Source organism: Oncorhynchus masou, unplaced genomic scaffold (assembly GCF_036934945.1).
Source record: "Oncorhynchus masou masou isolate Uvic2021 unplaced genomic scaffold, UVic_Omas_1.1 unplaced_scaffold_6053, whole genome shotgun sequence".
Lineage (NCBI taxonomy): Eukaryota > Metazoa > Chordata > Actinopteri > Salmoniformes > Salmonidae > Oncorhynchus > Oncorhynchus masou.
The window spans coordinates 1-19,313 of NW_027012477.1; the positions used below are offsets into that span (position 1 = coordinate 1).

Genomic DNA, 19,313 nt, shown 5'->3' on the forward strand with positions numbered 1-19,313 from the left:
CTTTGTTGAAACACCTTTGGCAGCGATTACAGCCTCGAGTCTTCTTGGGTTTGACGCTACAAGCTTGGCACACCTGTATTTGGGGAGCGTTACTGCACAGCTATTTTCCGGTCTCTCCAGAGATGTTCGATCAGGTTCAAGTCCGGGCTCTGGCTGGGCCACTCAAGGATATTCACAGACTTGTACCGAAGCAACTACTGCATTGTTTTGGCTGAGTGCTTAGGGTTATTGTCCTTTTGAAAGGTGAACCTTCGTCCCAATCTGAGTTCCTGGGTGCTCTGGAGCAGGTTTTAATCAAGGATCTCTGTGCTTTGCTCTGTTCGTCTTCCTCTCAATCGGACTAGGCTCCCTGTCCCTGCCGCTGAAAAACGTCCCCACAGCATGATGCTGCCACCACCATGCGTCACAGTAGGGATGGTGCCAGGTTTCCTCAAGACGTGACACTTGGCATTCAGGCCAATGAGTTCAACCTTGGTTTCATCAGATCAGAGAATCTTGTTTCTCATGGTCTGAGAGTCTTTAGGTGCCTTTTGGCAAACTCCAAGCAGGCTGTCACGTGCCTTTAACTGAGGAGTGGCTTCCGTCTGGCCACTCTACCAATAAAGCCTGATTGGTGGAGTGCTGCAGAGATGGTTGACCTTCTGGAAGGTTCTCCCATCTCCACAGAGGAACTCTATCTGAGTGACCATCGGGTTCTTGGTCACCTCCCTGACCAAGGCCCTTCTCCAATTGCTCAGTTTGGCCTGGAGGCCAGCCCTAGGAAGATTTTGGTTGTTCCACTTCTTCCATTTAAAAATGATAGAGGCCAGTGTGTTCTTGGGGACCTTCAATGCTGTAGACTTTTTGTAGTACCCTTCCACAGATCTGTGCCTTGACACAATCCTGTCTTGGAGCTCTACAGACAATTCCTTCGACCTCATGGCTTGGTTTTTGCTCTGACATGCACTGTCAACTCTGGGACCTTAATATACCAGAGTGGACTCCCAAGTTGTAGAAACATCTCAAGGATGATCAATGGAAAAAGGATGCACCTGATCTCAATTTCAAGTCTCATAGCAAAGGGTCTTAATACTTATGTAAATTATTGTAAACATTTATTAAAACCTGTTTTCACTTTGTCACTATAGTGTATTGATGAGGAAAAACATTAATTTAATCAATTTTAGAATACGGCTGTAACGTAACAAAATGTGGAAAAAGGTCAAGGGGTCTGAATACTTTCCACAACAAATGTACTCATAAAACAACTTTTTCAGCATTGGTTGAAATTAGAGGGACCCATTATTTCAAATCAGATTGTATAAGAGAAAATAAATAAAGTACATCAAAGCTTATTTACATCTCTTTATCTAACGCCTTCTTCTTCGTCTATGATCAACAATTCTCCCCCGCCTTGGCCGTTGGACAATTCCATTAATGACTGCGGGTGGATTTGGACGGGTGGTACCATCAAGAATATCTGGGGGTGGTGGTACAGGGGCAACTGCTAAAGTTGGTTGATTACTTGGACTCTGGGGGTGTTGCGGTTGCTGTGGTAGCGGTTGTATCTGTTGTTGCTGCACCAGCTGGGGTTGCTGTAGTAGCAGTTGTTGCTGTTGTGGTTGAATCTGTTGTGGTTGTTGCTGCTGCTGAATCGGTTGTTGAGGCTGTGGTTTCTGCTGCTGTAACTGTTGTGGTTGCTGCGTTGACTGTTGTGGCTCTTGTTTTTGGGAATGATGTGGCTGCTGCTGTGGTGGTTGTTGTTGTTGCTGCTGCTGCTGTGCCTCTAGGACTCCCAGCAGCCTTTGCAGGAGAACATTGTTTTGCTGTAGGCTGGTTGCCAGTACCTCTTGAGAGACCACTAATGTTCTCATATCACGTCTGAATCCCTCCCCAAACTCCCGAAGACTCTGCTCCACCCGATCCCCTAGCTGCAGAGCTGCCTCCCCCATGCCGCGGAGCTCGTCCTCCAGCCATGAGCCACGAGGAGGGGCCTCTAGGGGTCCATGCTGGGCCCCTAGTGAGGGCTGGGGACTAGGCTGAGGGGTCCCATTGAGGAAAGGGGCGCTGTAGAGGGGAGAGGGAGGCAGCCAGCGTTCCGAGTTAGGGGGAGGCCCTATTCCCAGTCCTAAACCCAGCTTTTCCTCCATACTGCTCTCTGCCCCCTCGCATTCCGCCTCTCCCACCTCCCCTTCCCGCTCACCACTATCCTCATCCTTCTCAAAGCCATCCCTCTCCGACCCTTCACCTCCACCCACTGCAATAAACAAGAGGATATAGTAGAAAGTAGTGGTTTAAAAAATCTGTTTTTATATGCATTATCTGAATGTTCCTACAAGGCTTGAATCTAAGGCTCATTGTTAGTGTTCAGATTTACCTGGTTCTGTATCAGTGAAGCACGTGAAACTGGCCTTCCCTCTGGTGCTTTGCTTCTGTCTGGCCTGGTGAAGCCTGGGGCTTGCCTGAGCTGACCGTCCCAGCATGGAAGCCCCTCTATTAGATGGCAGGTAACAAGTTCGGTGCCTAGCGTCTGCCAGCCTGCCTCCATTGCGTCTCTTCAGGTCGTCCCAGCGCTTCTTGACCTCGCGGAGGGTGCGAGGGACTCTGGACACAGCGTTGACCCGTTCCAGGATTCCTGCCCAGATCCTCTCTCTCTCCCTGCGCCGGAGCCTTCCAGCAGGACCAAAAAGCTCTCCCTCACACCGCGTCACCTCAGAAACCAGCACCTCCAGCTCTGCACCGCTAAAACGACTCTTCCTCTTGCCTGCACCCCCTGCTGCCAACACAGAGGAAATACCTCTGTCTACAGAAAGACAGAGTTGATCTATAGGTGTTTACCATGTGTCATATGAGGTGAAACACAAAAATGTAACAGTCAAAACATATTATTCATAACAGTACAGAGCACCACCGCAAGCATCAATATTGAACAATAGACATGTGTTTAATAGCTAAAAGTTGGCTAAAGCTTACGCTGTTCCGTGGATAGGTCATCTGAGGACATGCCAGGGGTCATGATGTTCGGATGCACCACCACCACGTTGAAGGGTAGTCCACCAGGCAGCCCACTGCTTTGGTCGCAGCTGCCTTCCGAGTCCTCATCCTCCCTGGGAAAGCCGTCCTCTGAGACGCCCCCTCCGAAGGGTCCCTCCGGAGACTCCACTTTGATGTGCATGGGAGGCGAGTGCTCGTACAGCAGGCCCCCCTCCTCGTAGTACTCAGTCATGAGTCAGGCCTGGTTTACAGACGGACCAACTGACAGTTCCATTCACACAGCGACAGATGGCTGGCCGTACCACACCATTGTTGGGGACGAGCAATATCTGCCTGACAACTAACTAATCTTTCAGTGGGGGCAGCATAAGGCATATGTTCACAGGCTACAACTAAGTGGCACATAAATAAATAGGGGCGCTAGGAGAGCATCTTGTGCAGGGACATACTGAGATCAACATTCACTGTAATGTGCATTAGTTTGCATAATATATTATTAATTCATACCAGGTAGCCTACAGCTAAAGTCCTGGAGCAGACGTTATTCAACTGTAAAAGCTGGCCAAGAGAGACATGTACTCTCTCTGAAAACTATCATTTAAATTCCTTTATGTTAGTGCAAAAACAACTATATGACAGTACCCATCAACAGAGATGTGCAGATAGACTTGAGTAAATAGAGGATCGAGGGAATTCTACAAAAGAGAGAAATATAATACGTTACCAAATAGTTACACAAATGACAAATAATTTACAATATAGGTTTCAACTTGATGATGACGATGTCTAACACCTTTATAATTGCGTTTGTCGCAGCGATGCGCATTCTTTCTGCACCACATCCGCAATGGTTGCGCATTCCGCATATATTACTGGTGATGCTGATATAGCAATGCAGGGCACTTCGCTTCAAATTAGCTAGCTTTAATCTCGAAAATGTCAATACAGTTAGTGGGATAAAATCTTATTTTACTCACCTCACGATTATAAAACAAAACAATGACACATTTGATGCAATTGTCCTAAACGTAACCCTTCCGTCAAGCTTGAAATTGTACACAAACCGTAGAGCGTCGCTGAATATTTACGTCACCATTCCGCTGTCACATGTTCCCAGTGCTAGATAAAGGAATATGAATGTGTAAAGCATTTGCTTATAATGCAATAACAAAATGTATGTCAGGAGAAGTGCAGTATTAGCATAAGGAGATGTATACTTTGAATACGAAGGGGGAATGGAGGGCAGAGGAGGTCTAAGAGAGAGGAAGGAAGAGGGTGAACTTGAGTAGGCTAAAAATGGCGGAAAAAAGGAAGATGGTTTGTTAAATAAGAATGTTAGAAAGTGTAAGCAGAGTGAGCTGAAGACAGGAGGAGAAAGGAAAGTTAATGAGGTTGAAGCATCGGAGGGGGTAGGTGTGGTGAAGTTCTCGGGGCTGAGGCTTGCACTGAGGGTCAGAATAAAGTTGAGTTGGGACGAGGAGTGACGTTTTTGTTACAAGTGGAACCTTGCCTTTTGGCTGATCTATTTGTGGTTTCAGGGTGGTTGAAAACAGAGTTTTGTGCTGTGGAATCAGTAAGGGTAACCAGAACTGGTCTTGTGATTATTGTTTGTGTTTCTGCAGGTCAGAGGGAGAAGGCTCTCTGCGTTAAAACAAATGGAGGCAAGAAATGTGATTTGCTCTCAAGAAATGGGCGCCATTGAAAGTTATGATTACTGGGGTAGCAGTAACTGTACAAGTTGACCAACAGAAGGGTAAGATTCCCAGTGTTTGTGATGGTTGACGTTTGGTGTGACGCAGACAGGGTGGCAGGAGTGGTGAAACAGAAGTCATTGTCTGTTCTTTTGAGTTTTGATGTCTTTGCCCGACAAAGTGACAGGATATTATATTATCCTGTACGACCTTTTGTGCCGAATACATTACTTTCTTACAGGTCTCAAGCTTATGGCCATGTGTCAGCAGTGTGTAGGAGGGAGGTTCCTAGGTGTGAGAAGGGCATGAGACAAAGGAATGTGTAGCATTGGGGAAAGTAGTGGTATGTGTTAATTGTAAGGATGCCCATGGAGTTGGGGATGAGAAATGGCCCGTGTGAGAGGCAGGTTGAGGTTTCCAGGGTTAGAGGAGTGCAGAAGTTGTCATAAGCTGAGGCAGTGAAGTAGAGGAAGATGGGTCAAGGGGGATGGATCCGGAGAGGAGTGGTGTGAGTAGTAGATCTGTACCGGTACAGAGAGAGGCCAACAAGTGATATGTTTCAGTAAGATTGGCTTTTTAGCTTTTATAGCAACGGTTATCAACTCTCCTGCAGGGATGGAACATAAGTCGCAGAAAGTTGAGGTTGTGACAGCTGCAGAGAGATCTTTTGGTGTGTGAGACTTGACATCAGAGTTACAGGGTGTGTTAAGTGGTGGTGTCCCATTCTTTCAGGTTCTTGGCCTGAGGTCAGACTAAATAGATTTAAATAGTGGAGTATGGTCGTGTTAAGAGTGTAGTGTTAGATGGTAGGGTATTTACTTATTGAAGTATAAGGGAGTTGTACTCCAGTCTAGTAGGTGGTGGTAATGCAACATTTATTTGATACCAGCCGCTGTTAAACCTCATCAAAGAGGCATTTGCCATTTGAAGTTCACAAATTTAAGTCAGCAGACAAACGAACACAAACCTTTATTCATTATCTGTCTTAGCTAAATAGCTACACAATTGGAATGCTTCACATTTAGGTTCATTGTATGCATATTGTCAACATTCTACATTTTAAAATGTTTTCTGTACAACTGAAAGACTACATTTGTGTAATTTCCATGAATTAACCTATGAAGAGAAACCAAAGCATGTTCTACTCATGTCTATTGCAGTTGCTGGTTCATGTGTTATCATATTTCCACTGACAGTTGTTCATTCTCATATCATTGAGTTTCCAGGAAACGTCCCACCAGCTAACAGTGCACAATTGGCATTGAACAGATTGAGCTGTTGTCTGCAACTCTTGCTTTACAAGTTAGACATAATAAGCACTAGCCAGATACTTGTTTCATACCTTCCTAAAAGCACATATTGTACTCATAGTAATGCACTTTAAAGAATGGTGTTTTTATTTTCTCATACCAGTTATCATGGGTTTCTGTCTCTTCCAGTCTAAATCAATTAGTTGGAGGACATGGTGCTGCTTATCCAGGAGTTGCAGATCTTAGTCTGGGCACAACTGTAACCCCAGGACACAGCACCCTGCAGCTGCCCATTGCCCACCACAGTCTCCCTGAAAGAAGGAAGAAGGGCAAGTGAAAGGTGGTTAGAGGTGCATCTTTCAATATTGGTTTGAAGCTGGTTAATCACAACAGATGAGAGCTTTTAACAAATGAAAAGGACAACGGTAGAAAGGTGTGCTATGAATTCAACTCAGGTTACCTGGCAAGAGTCCTTGCCTCCATCCACGAAGCCAGCGCAGAACATGTGGAGGTGATCTGTCCATGGTAGGTGCTGTTGACGCTGATCAGGATGGACAGTTGGTCGGGGTAGAAGGCTAGAGAGAAGCAAAACAGGATTAGTATATCAAACATTCTCCCTTTGGTTCGGAGTGGTCAGTGATATCATTTGGAATCAGTTTGACAAACAACGAATACTAAAAGTATTTGTGAACATATTGTTAATGCTACCCACAGCCTCTGCTGGGTAGGTTGCCCCAGCCAGCAGGTGCCAGAGCTGGCAGGGCATGACCACAGTGCACATGTAGCTGTTCAGGGAGGCGGGCTTGCTCAGCTTGATGTCGTTGTCCAGGTTGCGGCTGTTGTAACTGGGGTGCATGATGACCTTCCCTGAGTCGAACTGCTCAGTGCCCTTGTTGACAACAATGTTGTGTGGTTACGTAGACACACCTGAATGTGGCTGGGAGGGTTAATCAGATGTACAAAAAAGGTTTAATGTCAAACATACTGTCAATGTTTTTGAAGAAAGTTTCATCAGTCACATATGACTTTAGCAGTGAGCAGCAGACACCACCCATGTGCTGGAGATCAGGGAGCCACTAAAGTGGTAGCCAGACTGCAGTGATGCCTGGTAGGATGCAGAGTTCTTTCTGCACTCATACCCTCCGAAAATCTTGTTATCCTCAATGAGGACAGCGACTGAAATACAGACAGAGGGAATCAGTGTGAAATTGCATGGAAATACAACACTTGAAAACTTAAGTGCCTGTGTTCAGTAAATATTCACTGCGTATTATCACAGGATGGACACCAATGTGAACTTAAACAATTTCTCTCAACGAGTAAAGCAAGGACTGACACGCAACGACAAACAGCCAGGAGAATAATGTACTTTAGGATTGTGTTTTTTGGTTGCTACACAGGACTCACTCATGAAGACAAACTGTTATATACCCACTCCACCGGCCACATTATCTGATCTTCTCAAGGATTTGCACTTCTGTGAACAGTAGGCCTATATCTGACGCTCAGACATTACCCTACCTGGGATAGAATTATGTCCACCTGAAGTGACAAGCATCTGCATTTTTCTTATTATTTTCATACACACAACTTAGGTGGCAGCTTAGTTGTATATTTTGTAACACTTTTAACAATTGCATGGTGGGTGGTTCTGTTGTCATTTCCTTTCTCACAGGTGAAAAAAAAATGCCTTCCTGTTCCCTAGGGTCTTAAACCCAGCACAGTGCAGTCACAGAGCAGCACGGAGACATATTAGAATACAGTGTATGTAATAGTTGAATTGGAATGACGGAGGAAAAGAACATGACGATGTCTGAGTGTATCATTGACAACAGAAAATGCATTAAAAGGGAGGAACAAGACGGCGATTCTGATGAGTGGACTACAGTCATATGTCAGTGCAGAGACCCTGAAAGGACATGATTCCGGTACCAAGACAGAAGACACCACACCAAAGAGTAGACCTGGAGAAAGTAACTACGGATCTGAGGGCTCGATGGGGAGATGTTCCAGAGTTGCTGCAGCGTGTCTGGGCCTGCTGTGCCTTCTACTACTGGCTGGGAGGATCATGGTGCTGTTTGTCTACTATAATGGAGTCACTGTCCATTTGGAGGAGAGGTTGTTAGTTTATAGAACCAGCAACAACAAACAGACAGACGAGCTACAGGTCCAAAACAAAAACCTGGATGAAGAAAAGGCCGATCTAAAGAGAAGGTACAATATGCTGAATCAAACCTGCCTTGAAGCATGGATACAGTTTGGTTCCAGTTTGTACTACATATCTGACAGGACTGAATCCTGGGATGAGAGCAGACAGGACTGTCTAAAGAGAGGAGCAGACCTGAGGTTTACACCTTCAATGACCAAGAGAAGAACTGGAATGATATCGGGTGTAGTGAACGGCGGCACTGGATTGGTGAGAAATTACCTGATCAGTAGCTCAACTTGGTACATGCCTCAGATAAACACGCGCAAACACACCTACAGGTCACACACCATCTGCAAGACCGAAACAATTCCCATGACATCATAATCTCACTGAGCAAACAGTACCAACTGTTCATGTCGAGACTAAACATATATTCTATTTATTGTGTTTACATTCTACCAAACATATTAACCTTATGTTTATTTTTGTCATGTCTGCCATGTTTTTCCTGTAATGATGCAAAGAAAAATTACTAATGCATAGAGCATTACATTATTCTATTTAATTTATATAGATTATAGTCACAATCTAAAAATCATTTCCTGTCCCTGAATATTGAAAAAGAAAGCCTTTCATGAATTTATATCCAATCAAATACATTCTGAAAATGTACAAATGATGAGTGACATTCTGCTGTATTTGTAACACCATCTATGATACTGTACCGCATCTATAGGTATTTCTGAGGTGAATAAACCAATAAAGGAACAAAAACATATTACATTACAACAATTAGATATCATGATCATATGATTAATGTTGTTATACTGTTTTTTATATCAAAGAAACAGGCTCCTTAACAAACAGCCTATATTGATAAATGAAGCCGAGGAACCCTTAGACACACTCTCCTTTCTGAGCAATACTCGAAACCAGTTGCAAAATGCCAGGCTTACTTCAAATGCTAGGTCTTTGAAACTTCCCCTTGTGGCCTCATAGTGAATCTATTTTGGAGAAAGTATGTAACACAAAACCAAGCACTGTATGAATATACATTTCTATATTGCTTCAATGAGGAGTCAAAAAAAGGGAAAATGTCTATACAGTTAAACACTCTAGGAATTTACATAGGGATGTAAGGTAATGCCGTTAAGCAGACATCCTCAGTTGAGGAGCCTCGTTAGCCATATGTCCGTTCACACGCAAGTTACTGTTTGACAGGTACCAATGGAAATATATACATGTATGCCCTTGAGACTGACCAATGGCAGAGGACTGACAGTGGCTCAGTGCCGAGGCAAAAATACACAACCATGAAGGTCATTATTCTTCTCGCTCTGTTCGCTGTGGCATGTGAGTACCGGTTTGTTCAACAGGAAAGAATAAGTGGGCCAAAATCTTGGCAACGGCATGAAAATAAACTGGATTAAGCTATAACTATACATGTATAACTATACTATAAGCTATAACTATACATGTATAACTATACTATAAGCTATAACTATACATGTATAACTATACTATAAGCTATAACTATACATGTATAACTATGCTATAAGCTATAACTATACATGTATAACTATGCTATAAGCTATAACTATACATGTATAACTATACTATAAGCTATAACTATACATGTATAACTATACTATAAGCTATAACTATACATGTATAACTATACTATAAGCTATAACTATACATGTATAACTATACTATAAGCTATAACTATACATGTATAACTATGCTATAACTATACATGTATAACTATACTATAAGCTATAACTATACATGTATAACTATGCTATAACTATACATGTATAACTATGCTATAACTATACATGTATAACTATGCTATAACTATACATGTATAACTATGCTATAACTATACATGTATAACTATGCTATAACTATACATGTATAACTATGCTATAACTATACATGTATAACTATGCTATAACTATACATGTATAACTATGCTATAAGCTTTAACTATACATGTATAACTATGCTATAAGCTATAACTATACATGTATAACTATACTATACATGTATAACTATACATGTATAACTATACATGTATAACTATACATGTATAACTATACTATACATGTATAACTATACTATAAGCTATAACTATACATGTATAACTATACTATAAGCTATAACTATACATGTATAACTATACTATAAGCTATAACTATACATGTAAAACTATACTATAAGCTATAACTATACATGTATAACTATACTATAAGCTATAACTATACATGTATAACTATACTATAAGCTATAACTATACATGTATAACTATGCTATAAGCTATAACTATACATATAACTATACTATAAGCTATAACTATACACTGTTTGAAAAGTTTGGTACATTTGACCTTTTTCTTTACAAAGATTTCTCATTTACACCCCACTCAGTCGCTGCCCCCATTGAGGATGAGGATGACAAGATGTCGGAGGGTATGAGTGCAGAAAGAACTCTGCATCCTACCAGGCATCACTGCAGTCTGGCTACCACTTCTGTAGTGGCTCCCTGAGCTCCAGCACATGGGTGGTGTCTGCTGCTCACTGCTACAAGTCATATGTGACTGATGAAACTTTCTTCAAAAACATTTACCAAAGCCATCTACAGTATGTTTGACATGAATCTGTATTTGTCTGAGTACATCTGATTAACCCTCCCCTCTCTCTCCCCAGCCGCATGCAGAGCACGACATTACCGTCAGCGAGGGCACTGAGCAGTTCATCGACTCAGTAAAGGTCATCATGCACCCCAGTTACAACAGCCGCAACCTGGACAACGACATCATGCTGATCAAGCTGAGCAGGCCCGCCTCCCTGAACAGCTATGTGAGCACTGTGGCTCTGCCCTCCAGCTGTGCCAGCTCTGGCACCCGCTGTCTGGTCTCTGGCTGGGGCAACCTATCCGGCAGCAATTTGTAAGTCGCTCTGGATAAGAGCGTCTGCTAAATGACTTAAATGTAAATGTAAATGTAGTAGCATTAACAATATGCCCACAAAGACTTTTTGTATTCATTGTTTCTCAAACTGATGATAAATTATATCTCTGACCACTCAGAACCAAAGAGAGAATGACTGAGAGACTAATCCTCTTCTGCCGGTCTCTAGGCAACTACCCCGACACTCTGAGCTGCCTGGATCTCGCCATCCTGAGCAGCAGCAGCTGCAACAGCGTCTATCCTGGACAGATCACCTCCAACATGTTCTGTTCTGGCTTCATGGAGGGAGGCAAGGACTCTTGCCAGGTAAGCTGAGTTGAAGCACTTCCACTGATCCATTAAGAGAGTTAATGAAAATACAATTCTAGAATTTCCAAAAACCATCCTTCTACCTAGATCGACTGATACCCTGAAACAAATCTGCTCACCTTTAATTTCTGTCTCCCCATCTCTCTATTAGGGAGACTCCGGTGTCCCCGTGGTGTGCAATGGTCAGCTGCAGGGTGTTGTGTTCTGGGGTTACGGCTGTGCCCAGAGGAACAAGCCTGGTGTCTACACCAAGGTCTGCAACTACAAATCCTGGATCAGCAGCACCATGTCCTCCAACTAATTGATCTAGACATATTCTCTAAGACAGAAATACATGATAACAACAACGGTCATGAGAAAATTAATTATAATTTTACTTTTAAACACTGTCTTCTGTTATTTTTTCACTAACTGTTCTAGAGGAACATACCCTATATATACAAAAGTATGTGGACACCAATTAAAATGAGTGGATTTGGCTATTTCAGCCACAGCCATGCAATCTCCATAGACAAACATTGGCAGTAGAATTGCCTTGCTGAAAAGCTCAGTGACTTTTAAGGTAGCACTGTCATTGGATGCTACTTTCCAACAAGTCAGTTTGTAAAATTTCTTTCCTGCTTCCCCGGTCAACTGTGCTGTTAATGTGAAGTGGAAACGTCTAGAAGCAACAACCGCGAAGTGGTAGGCCACACAAGCTCTGGACAGCAGAGTGCTGAAGTGCGTAGCGTGTAAAAATGGTGTGTCCTTGGTTGCAACTAGGGCTGTGGCAGGCATGAAATTTTGTCAGACTGTGATTCTCAAGCAAATATCTGCTGTTCTCACAATAATTGACCGTTAATGAACATAAATACATTGAGCATCTCCTGGCATCCACACATAGCCTACAAGCCACTGAAGCAGACTTTTGGAACATCTATATTTTAAAAGGTCTAAAATCCATGTAATATAGCCTACACCATCATAATAAATCCATTATTTATTTTAGACAGATCAAAAGAAACATGATATGAAGAAAATGTAGTCTATTTCAGAACAACAGAATAGCATTTTTCTTGTTATGTTCGGCCCTGATCTGGCTATGCCATGTGTTGAGCGGTTAACAAAGAAACAGCTACTCCTATATGCTTCATTTAGAGTTATGTAACTTCACTTGGGTTGTGTTTTGATTTGTAATACATTCTTGGCTGCATGATGCAACTAATGATGATTGGAAAAAAATTCACTTGAAAGGCATGAGCTCCACTTCTTGTACACACTTCATCAGTCTGATTCACAATTTGAAGAGCCTTGAAAACACCAGCTGCATCCTCTTTCTATGGCTGTAATGCCCCCTAAAAATGCTTTTTGCGACCAGTGACCGTTGTGCCCTTGGGCTGAATACAATAATTACAATTCCCTTCTCCCGTCTGCGTGTCGAAGCACCTCCCACTCACATGGCTCACAGTCACGTGATTGGGTCTTTCTCACAGGCTACAAGTGAAGACAGACAACTGCACACATCCTTATCCAATTCCGAGGCGCATGTTGAAGATATTGGAAGAACTGTCTGCATTTACTTTTTGTCAGCCAACAAGATGAGTAGGCGTAACAAATGACTATCCGCCGTACAAAAGTTGACCTACTCTATTCTGTGCGAGAAATAAATATTCCAAACATAGTCTGGGACATTTGTGGGATGCGATAGATCCCAAATTAATACAATTTCTAGCATATAAAAAACTGTTTTAAGCAATGACCCTGACGGAACAGATGAGAAATGTTCGCTTAAACCGGTTGATAAACTGTTAGGCTATTTCTTCACATTATAAGACCAGCAATGCGCACACGGCAGAATGCTATAAGCGCAACTGTTCCATTAGCAGGAAAACACCATTCTCAAAAGTAACCACAAATGCGATTATGCATTTAATGCTTTTATTATAAAGGTGCATTTATTGTGAAAATTACCTGCCAAACTTGAAACTCAAACTCTGCACACAGTATGTATGCCAGTTAAGCTTCAAACCCATTGTAAAGAGGATTAATGTGATTAATTTTAAGCAGTTATTTGGCCACTTTAGTTGTGATACAAACCTTATCATAGCATATAGGCCAGGCTACATGAGGTGTGCAGCTATGATTTGAAAAGTAGCACCAAAAAAATAAAAAATAAGCAAGCGCTGTTTGCCTTAAAATTTGGCATAATTCACAAGTGATAATATATCACTCACAAGTGATAGGCTGATATTGTCACCAATCACACTATTCTTGATGTAATCTCGTCTTTACATACAGTGCCTTTGGAAAGTATTCAGACCCCTTAACTTTTTCAACATTTTGTTACGTTACATCTTTATTCTAAAAATGATTAAATGGCTTTTTTCCTCATCCACACAATACTCCATAATGACAAAGCAAAAACAGGTTTTTAGAAATGTTTGCTAATTTATAAAAAATAAACACTGAAATATGACATTCACATAAGTATTCAGACCCTTTACTCAGTACTTTGTTGAAGCACCTTTGGCAGTGATTACAGCCTCGAGTATTATTGGGTATGACACTACAAGCTTGGCACAACTGTATTTGGGGAGTTTCTCCCATTCTTCTCTGCAGATCCTCTAAAGCTCTGTCAGGGTGGATGGGTAGGGTTGCTGCACAGCTATTTTCAGGTCTCTCCAAAGATGTTCGATCAGGTTCAAGTCTGGGCAACTCAAGTACATTGAGACTTGATCCAAAGCCACTCCTGCGTTGTCTTGCCTGTGTGCTTAGGGTTGTTGTCCTGTTGGAAGGTGAACCTTCGCCCCAGTTTGAGGTCCTGAGGGCTCTGGAGCAGGTTTTCATCAAGGATCTCTGTACATTGCTCTGTCTGGCCCCTCTACCATAAAGGCCTGATTGGTGGAGTGCTGCAGAGATGGCTGTCCTTCTGGAAGATTCTCCCATCTCCACAGAGGAACTCTGGAGCTCTGACAGAGTGACCATCGGGTTCTTGGTCACCTCCCTGACCAAGGCCTTTCTCCCCCGATTGCTCAGTTTGGTCGGGTGGCTAACTTTAGGAAGTCTTGGTGGTTCAAAACATCCTCCATTTAATAATGATGGAGGCCACTGTGTTCTTGGGGACCTTCAATGCTGCAGACATGTTTTGGTACCCTTCATGTGTCTGTGCCTCGACACAATCCAGTCTCGGAGCTCTACGGACAATTCCTTCGACCTCATGGCTTGGTTTTTGCTCTGACATGCATTGTCAACTTTAGGACATTATATAGACAGGTGTGTGCCTTTCAAAGTCATGTCCAATCAATTGAATTTTCCACAGGTGGACTCCAAACAAGTTGTAGAAACATCTCAAGGATGATCAATGGAAACAGGATGCACCGGAGCTCAATTTTGAATCTCATAGCAAAGGATCTGAATACTTATTTACATAAGGCATTTCTGTTTACATTTGCATTACAGTTGCAAAAATTCTAAAAACTTGTTTTCGCTTTATGGGGTATCGTGTGTAGATAGCTGAGGATAAGTTATTTTTAAATCCATTTTAGAATAAGGCTGTACCATTACAACATGTGGAATAAGTCAAGGTGTCTGAATACTTTCCCGAAGGTACTGTATACTAAATAACATGTGTGTGAAATTTGTTTTGATTTATAATGGACCATTATCATGCAACTGTCTCGAAACAGGGGCAGCGGGGGAAAAACCATGTCATCTATGCACTTAAATAGTGAATGGAGGACGCTTTTCTCATGGTTCATTTTCATTCTAGCCAGATAGGCTATACTCCTGTTTCAAATAGAAGCAATGTGCTTAATATTAGGAAAGTTGATAAATAAATATAGTATGCCTAGCCTATAGAAAGCTGATGGGATCCTCATCTTTTTAATAGAGGCTATCACTCTGTTTTCTCAATTGTATAGCCTATAGAAATGTTGCACAACATGAGCTCATGGGCTCTCATTAAGTGTTTGATTAGATTTTTGATCACATTTGCATTGATGTCAGAGTGATAGAGAGCCAGGCAGTTAGCAAGTTTGGGATGCTACTAATGACCATCAGCAGCATCAGAGCTTGGAGAAGCCTAATTTCCGTGACTAAATGGTCACGTGGAATTTGACTGCCCTCATGACATGTGTGCCTGTAATACTGTCACCTTGTCAGAACTAATTGCAACCCTCACTACAGAGTTCCAAACTGCCTCTGGAAGTAACATCAGCACAATAACTGTTGGTTGAGAGCTTCATGAAATGGGTTTCCATGGCCGAGCAGCCGTACACAAGCCTAAGATCACCATGCGCAATGTCACACGTCGGCTGGAGAAGTGTAAAGCTCGCCGCCATTGGACTTTTGAGGAGTGGAAACACATTCTATGGAGTGATAAATCACGCTTCACCATCTGGCAGTCAGATCTATGAATCTGGGTTTGGCAGATGCCAGGAGAATGCTACCTGCCCCAATGCATAGTGCCAACTGTAAAGTTCGGTGGAGGAGGAATAAAGTTTTTCCATGGTTTGGGCTAGGCCCCTTAGTTAAAGTGAAGGGAAATCTTAACGCTACAGCATACAATGACATTCTAGACAATTCGGTGCTTCAAATTTTGTGGCAACAGTTTGGAGAAGGCCCTTTCCTGTTTCAGCATGACAATGCCACCTTCCACAAAGCGAGGTCCATACAGAAATGGTATGTTGAGATCGGTGTGGAAGAACTTGACTGGTCTGCATAGAGCTCTGGCCTCAACCCCATCGAACACTTTTGGGATGAAATAGAACGCCGACTGCGAGCCAAATACACACAGCAATGTTCCAACTACTAATGGAAAGCCTACCCATAAGAGTGGAGACTGTTATAGCAGCAAAGAGGGAACCAATTCCATAGTAATGCCCATGATTTTGGAATGAGACGTTTGATGAGCAGGTGTTCCCATACTTTTGTTCATGTAGTTCACATGTCGTAGTACAAACATTATTGCTATCAAAATTATCAAAAGCTGGTTTGGTCTGTTTTCATCCTATCGTTATTCATGGCACAGGTGAATAACTACTCTTTTTTTATGTTAATCTCTAATAAATATGGTCATGCTTTTATTTTGAAAACTACTCCATTTTGACACTCTTGCTTTTCAAGTTGTTAGGGCCGGGACGATACCAGTATCGTGGCAAGGAAACAAAACACAAAGTGGATTTAACTTCTTTGGGGGAACAGCCTTGAAGTTGGAAACAAACATCGTTATGTTTTCATCCAGAATCACTTATTTATTTTCAAAGCTATAGCTTGGAAAATAAAAGGACCAAAGAGTCAAGTCTGCTTCGCGTTTTCATTTTTGGCCTGGAAAAAAATATTGCAATACTGGTATCGTCACAGCCCTAAAAGAGATATTAAATTCAAAATAGATTTGGTGAAGATTCTGTTTCTTGTTGGAGAAAATTGGCATAAGGGTTGACACTAAGACCTATAATGAAATTATAGAATACATCTCATAAGTGACATGTAATTTCTTCGTTAAACAACTTTATAAATAGTTAGTCAAGGCACTCCTGGAAAACAATGATATATATAGATCTCTCCAACTTGCCTCTTGTCCTCTTCATCTTGGTATCTATGCTCCCAGAACCATCCTCTCTCAGCTGGCGTGTGCCTCGGTGCAGTGTTTGGTCAGGGTGCTTTCCTGTATGAATCTCTCTCCACAGGATGAGCAGCGATAGGGTCGTAGTTGACCCCTGGCAGGTCTAGAAGTCAGGTAGGCATTCCCTGGTGAAGTAGGTGTCGACAGGGATGGGGGGTGCTTGGCCGTCATGTGACGTTCCCAGGTTCGAGGGTCATTGAAGATGATATGACATTGCTCACAGCTCGTTGGACCAGCTCTGTTTTTTTCATTGTCCACACCTGAAATACCAAGCCGACACGATGAAAGATCTGTTGATGTGTCCTTGAGCAAGACAGTTAACCCTTATTTGCTCCAGGGGCGCTGTACTACTATGGCTGACCATATAAAAAAACTAACATTTCACTGCACCTATTCGGTGTGTGACAATAGAAACATTGTAATTTTTTTAATAAAACACAAAAAATGTATACTTATAAAACGTGAAAACTGAAAGAAATATTAAGTACATAGACTGTATTAAAAACATTAAAATATTCTATATACCCTCAGCCTCTCCTCCGTCTGTGCTTTCTTGGACAGAGTCTTCTGGGCCAGTGGGGGGCAGACTCCACTTGCTGTGGGTGCGTTGGTGAGCTGAGAGCAGGCGGGAAGAGGGGAATGTTCGGTTGCAGACACAGCAGGCAAACACTGTGCGACCTCTGAGATGTCTCTCATACTCTACTGGGTGCTTGAAGCGTAAATGCCTCTCTTCTGTCTCTGCATCCTGAAAGGTCATGAAACACTGGTGGCACTGAGGAGACTGGGGAGGCTGGGCTACTAGAAGAGAAAGCTAATTAGAGACGGTTAGGAGAACCAGTGGATACACAATGATGTGGTGATTTGCTGCAAAGAGGAAAGATTGTCAAAAACAGGTAAATACAGAGTCATTGAAAAGAGAAATTAACAAGATACATACCATATCTAGATCAGTATAATCGGTTTTAAGACACCAGTTCACAGAATTCCAAGTACCTTGCAAATGAGAGGTGATTCCATAGCCTAAACAAGATGAAATACTAATAAAGAACCAGCCTTACCTGAAACTCTGGTTGAATCATTAGAGATTACTGCAGTGCTTCCCTCCTCTTCCTCTCTCACCACACTGTCCTCCTCATCCTTCCAGTTCCTCTCCTCTCCATGCTGTCTCTCCCGGTGGCTTCTGAGTGTCGTCAAGTTGCAGAAGCTCTGGCTGCAGTCATGGCACTGCTGTCGTTCAGCCACAGTCCCGCGGCGGTGGGAGTGTGAGCGCTTGTGGGAGGACAGCTTGCGCAGGCTCTTGAGCGTCCGTCCACAGACCCCACAGACGTACTGGGACTGGCCCATGTGACTGCGCTTGTGCATGATGAAGGCTGTGGGGCGGAGGAAGCGGTCGCCACACACTGGGCACCGGAACTCCAGTTTGACCTTGTGGCCGTGGGCGACCCCGTCCTCCCCCGCGATGCCAGTACAACAGTGTCCCGTCAGCTGCCAGGAGGAACTGAAGCAGCGCTGACACAGTCTGCAGCACCAACTGGAGTCTGACCCAGAGACATCCTCAGTCTCAACTGCAGACCAGAACCTCTCTTCGGTCTTTCCCTTCATCCCCTCCTCTGCTTCTTCCAGGGTGTCGGTTTCCTCAGGGAGTTGGTCACCTGGAGCTGGAGTTGAAGCACGACCGTGATTTTGTGGGATTGCAGGAGCAAAGAAAGTAAATGTGTTGAAAATCATGTTGTAAAATGATCAATACTACAATTCCGTTTCTGTGCAAGTGTTGGCTTGCAGGCTCCTAAACCCTTATTTGGACCCACCTGTAGTGCCTTGTTCTAGGCCCTCTTCTTGCTCCTGTTTGATGAGTGTGTCAGATGACAGTGGACCATTGGACATCTGCTCCATATGGTCTTCTTCCTCTTGTTTAACGATGACCATCAGCATGTCACCATCCAATGTCGCTCCTTTACCACATACTGTCTCCATCCTATTGTATTCTTTGAGATTAGTAGGCACATCATTAGGGTATGATGAAAAAGAAATGGCTTAAACATTTGGTCCTGATTGCTAAGGCTTATTATAAACAGTCTGTCACAGATCAGACTACTTTCCAAAATATGGTTATATAAAACATTTGTGTAATTTCTTCAGTTTATAGCCTACGCAGTAAATATAACATATTTAGGTCAAAACAGAACACCTAATTTGTACAAGATATCATGGACAGAACCTGGCTGTGACCATCAATGACCTCAAATTCCGTCGCCTACCTTGGCTGCTCCTCAAGATTCAATGGATCCTCTCTGTTCCTTGCGGTTTAATGCACGGGTATAAAATACTTCAAAGATAACGGTAAACTACATCTCTCGTTTGCAGTAGA

The 19,313-nt window shown here is 42.8% G+C and overlaps 3 protein-coding genes and 2 pseudogenes across 7 annotated transcripts; 2 read left to right on the forward strand and 3 right to left on the reverse strand.

Moving 5' to 3' along the window:
* Window positions 1-6: 6 nt before the first annotated feature.
* LOC135536370 (uncharacterized) lies at window positions 7-4,060 on the reverse strand. 2 transcript variants are annotated; one of them, XM_064962712.1, is made up of 4 exons: window positions 3,951-4,060; window positions 2,953-3,668; window positions 2,357-2,755; window positions 7-2,236 (listed from the first exon to the last, which is right to left on the reverse strand). In XM_064962712.1, exons 2-4 carry the CDS (start codon window positions 3,203-3,205, stop codon window positions 1,350-1,352), a joined length of 1,539 nt encoding a protein of 512 aa, XP_064818784.1. In that variant the 5' UTR covers window positions 3,206-3,668; window positions 3,951-4,060; the 3' UTR covers window positions 7-1,349. The 2 variants fall into 2 exon arrangements, with proteins under 2 accessions (XP_064818784.1, XP_064818782.1); XM_064962710.1 differs by having other exon boundaries at window positions 2,357-2,782.
* A 1,554-nt stretch (window positions 4,061-5,614) lies between these two features.
* LOC135536371 (zinc finger protein 135-like) lies at window positions 5,615-19,307 on the reverse strand. Of its 4 annotated transcripts, none has more exons than XM_064962716.1 (9): window positions 19,204-19,307; window positions 18,754-18,930; window positions 18,004-18,603; window positions 17,471-17,560; window positions 16,895-17,205; window positions 11,463-11,662; window positions 6,627-6,851; window positions 6,375-6,489; window positions 5,615-6,225 (listed from the first exon to the last, which is right to left on the reverse strand). In XM_064962716.1, the coding sequence occupies exons 2-5, from the start codon at window positions 18,917-18,919 to the stop codon at window positions 16,943-16,945; spliced, it is 1,119 nt and encodes a 372-aa protein (XP_064818788.1). In that variant the 5' UTR covers window positions 18,920-18,930; window positions 19,204-19,307; the 3' UTR covers window positions 5,615-6,225; window positions 6,375-6,489; window positions 6,627-6,851; window positions 11,463-11,662; window positions 16,895-16,942. The 4 variants fall into 4 exon arrangements, with proteins under 4 accessions (XP_064818788.1, XP_064818787.1, XP_064818785.1 ...); XM_064962715.1 differs by having other exon boundaries at window positions 17,471-17,740; XM_064962713.1 differs by having other exon boundaries at window positions 17,471-17,743.
* On the reverse strand, window positions 6,114-7,325 carry LOC135536369 (trypsin-3-like). The gene is made up of 5 exons (XM_064962709.1): window positions 7,322-7,325; window positions 6,966-7,090; window positions 6,623-6,803; window positions 6,375-6,489; window positions 6,114-6,225 (listed from the first exon to the last, which is right to left on the reverse strand). The coding sequence occupies exons 1-5, from the start codon at window positions 7,323-7,325 to the stop codon at window positions 6,114-6,116; spliced, it is 537 nt and encodes a 178-aa protein (XP_064818781.1).
* Window positions 7,700-8,547, forward strand: LOC135536372 (uncharacterized; annotated as a pseudogene).
* On the forward strand, window positions 9,265-11,694 carry LOC135536373 (trypsin-3-like; annotated as a pseudogene).
* Window positions 19,308-19,313: the final 6 nt, after the last annotated feature.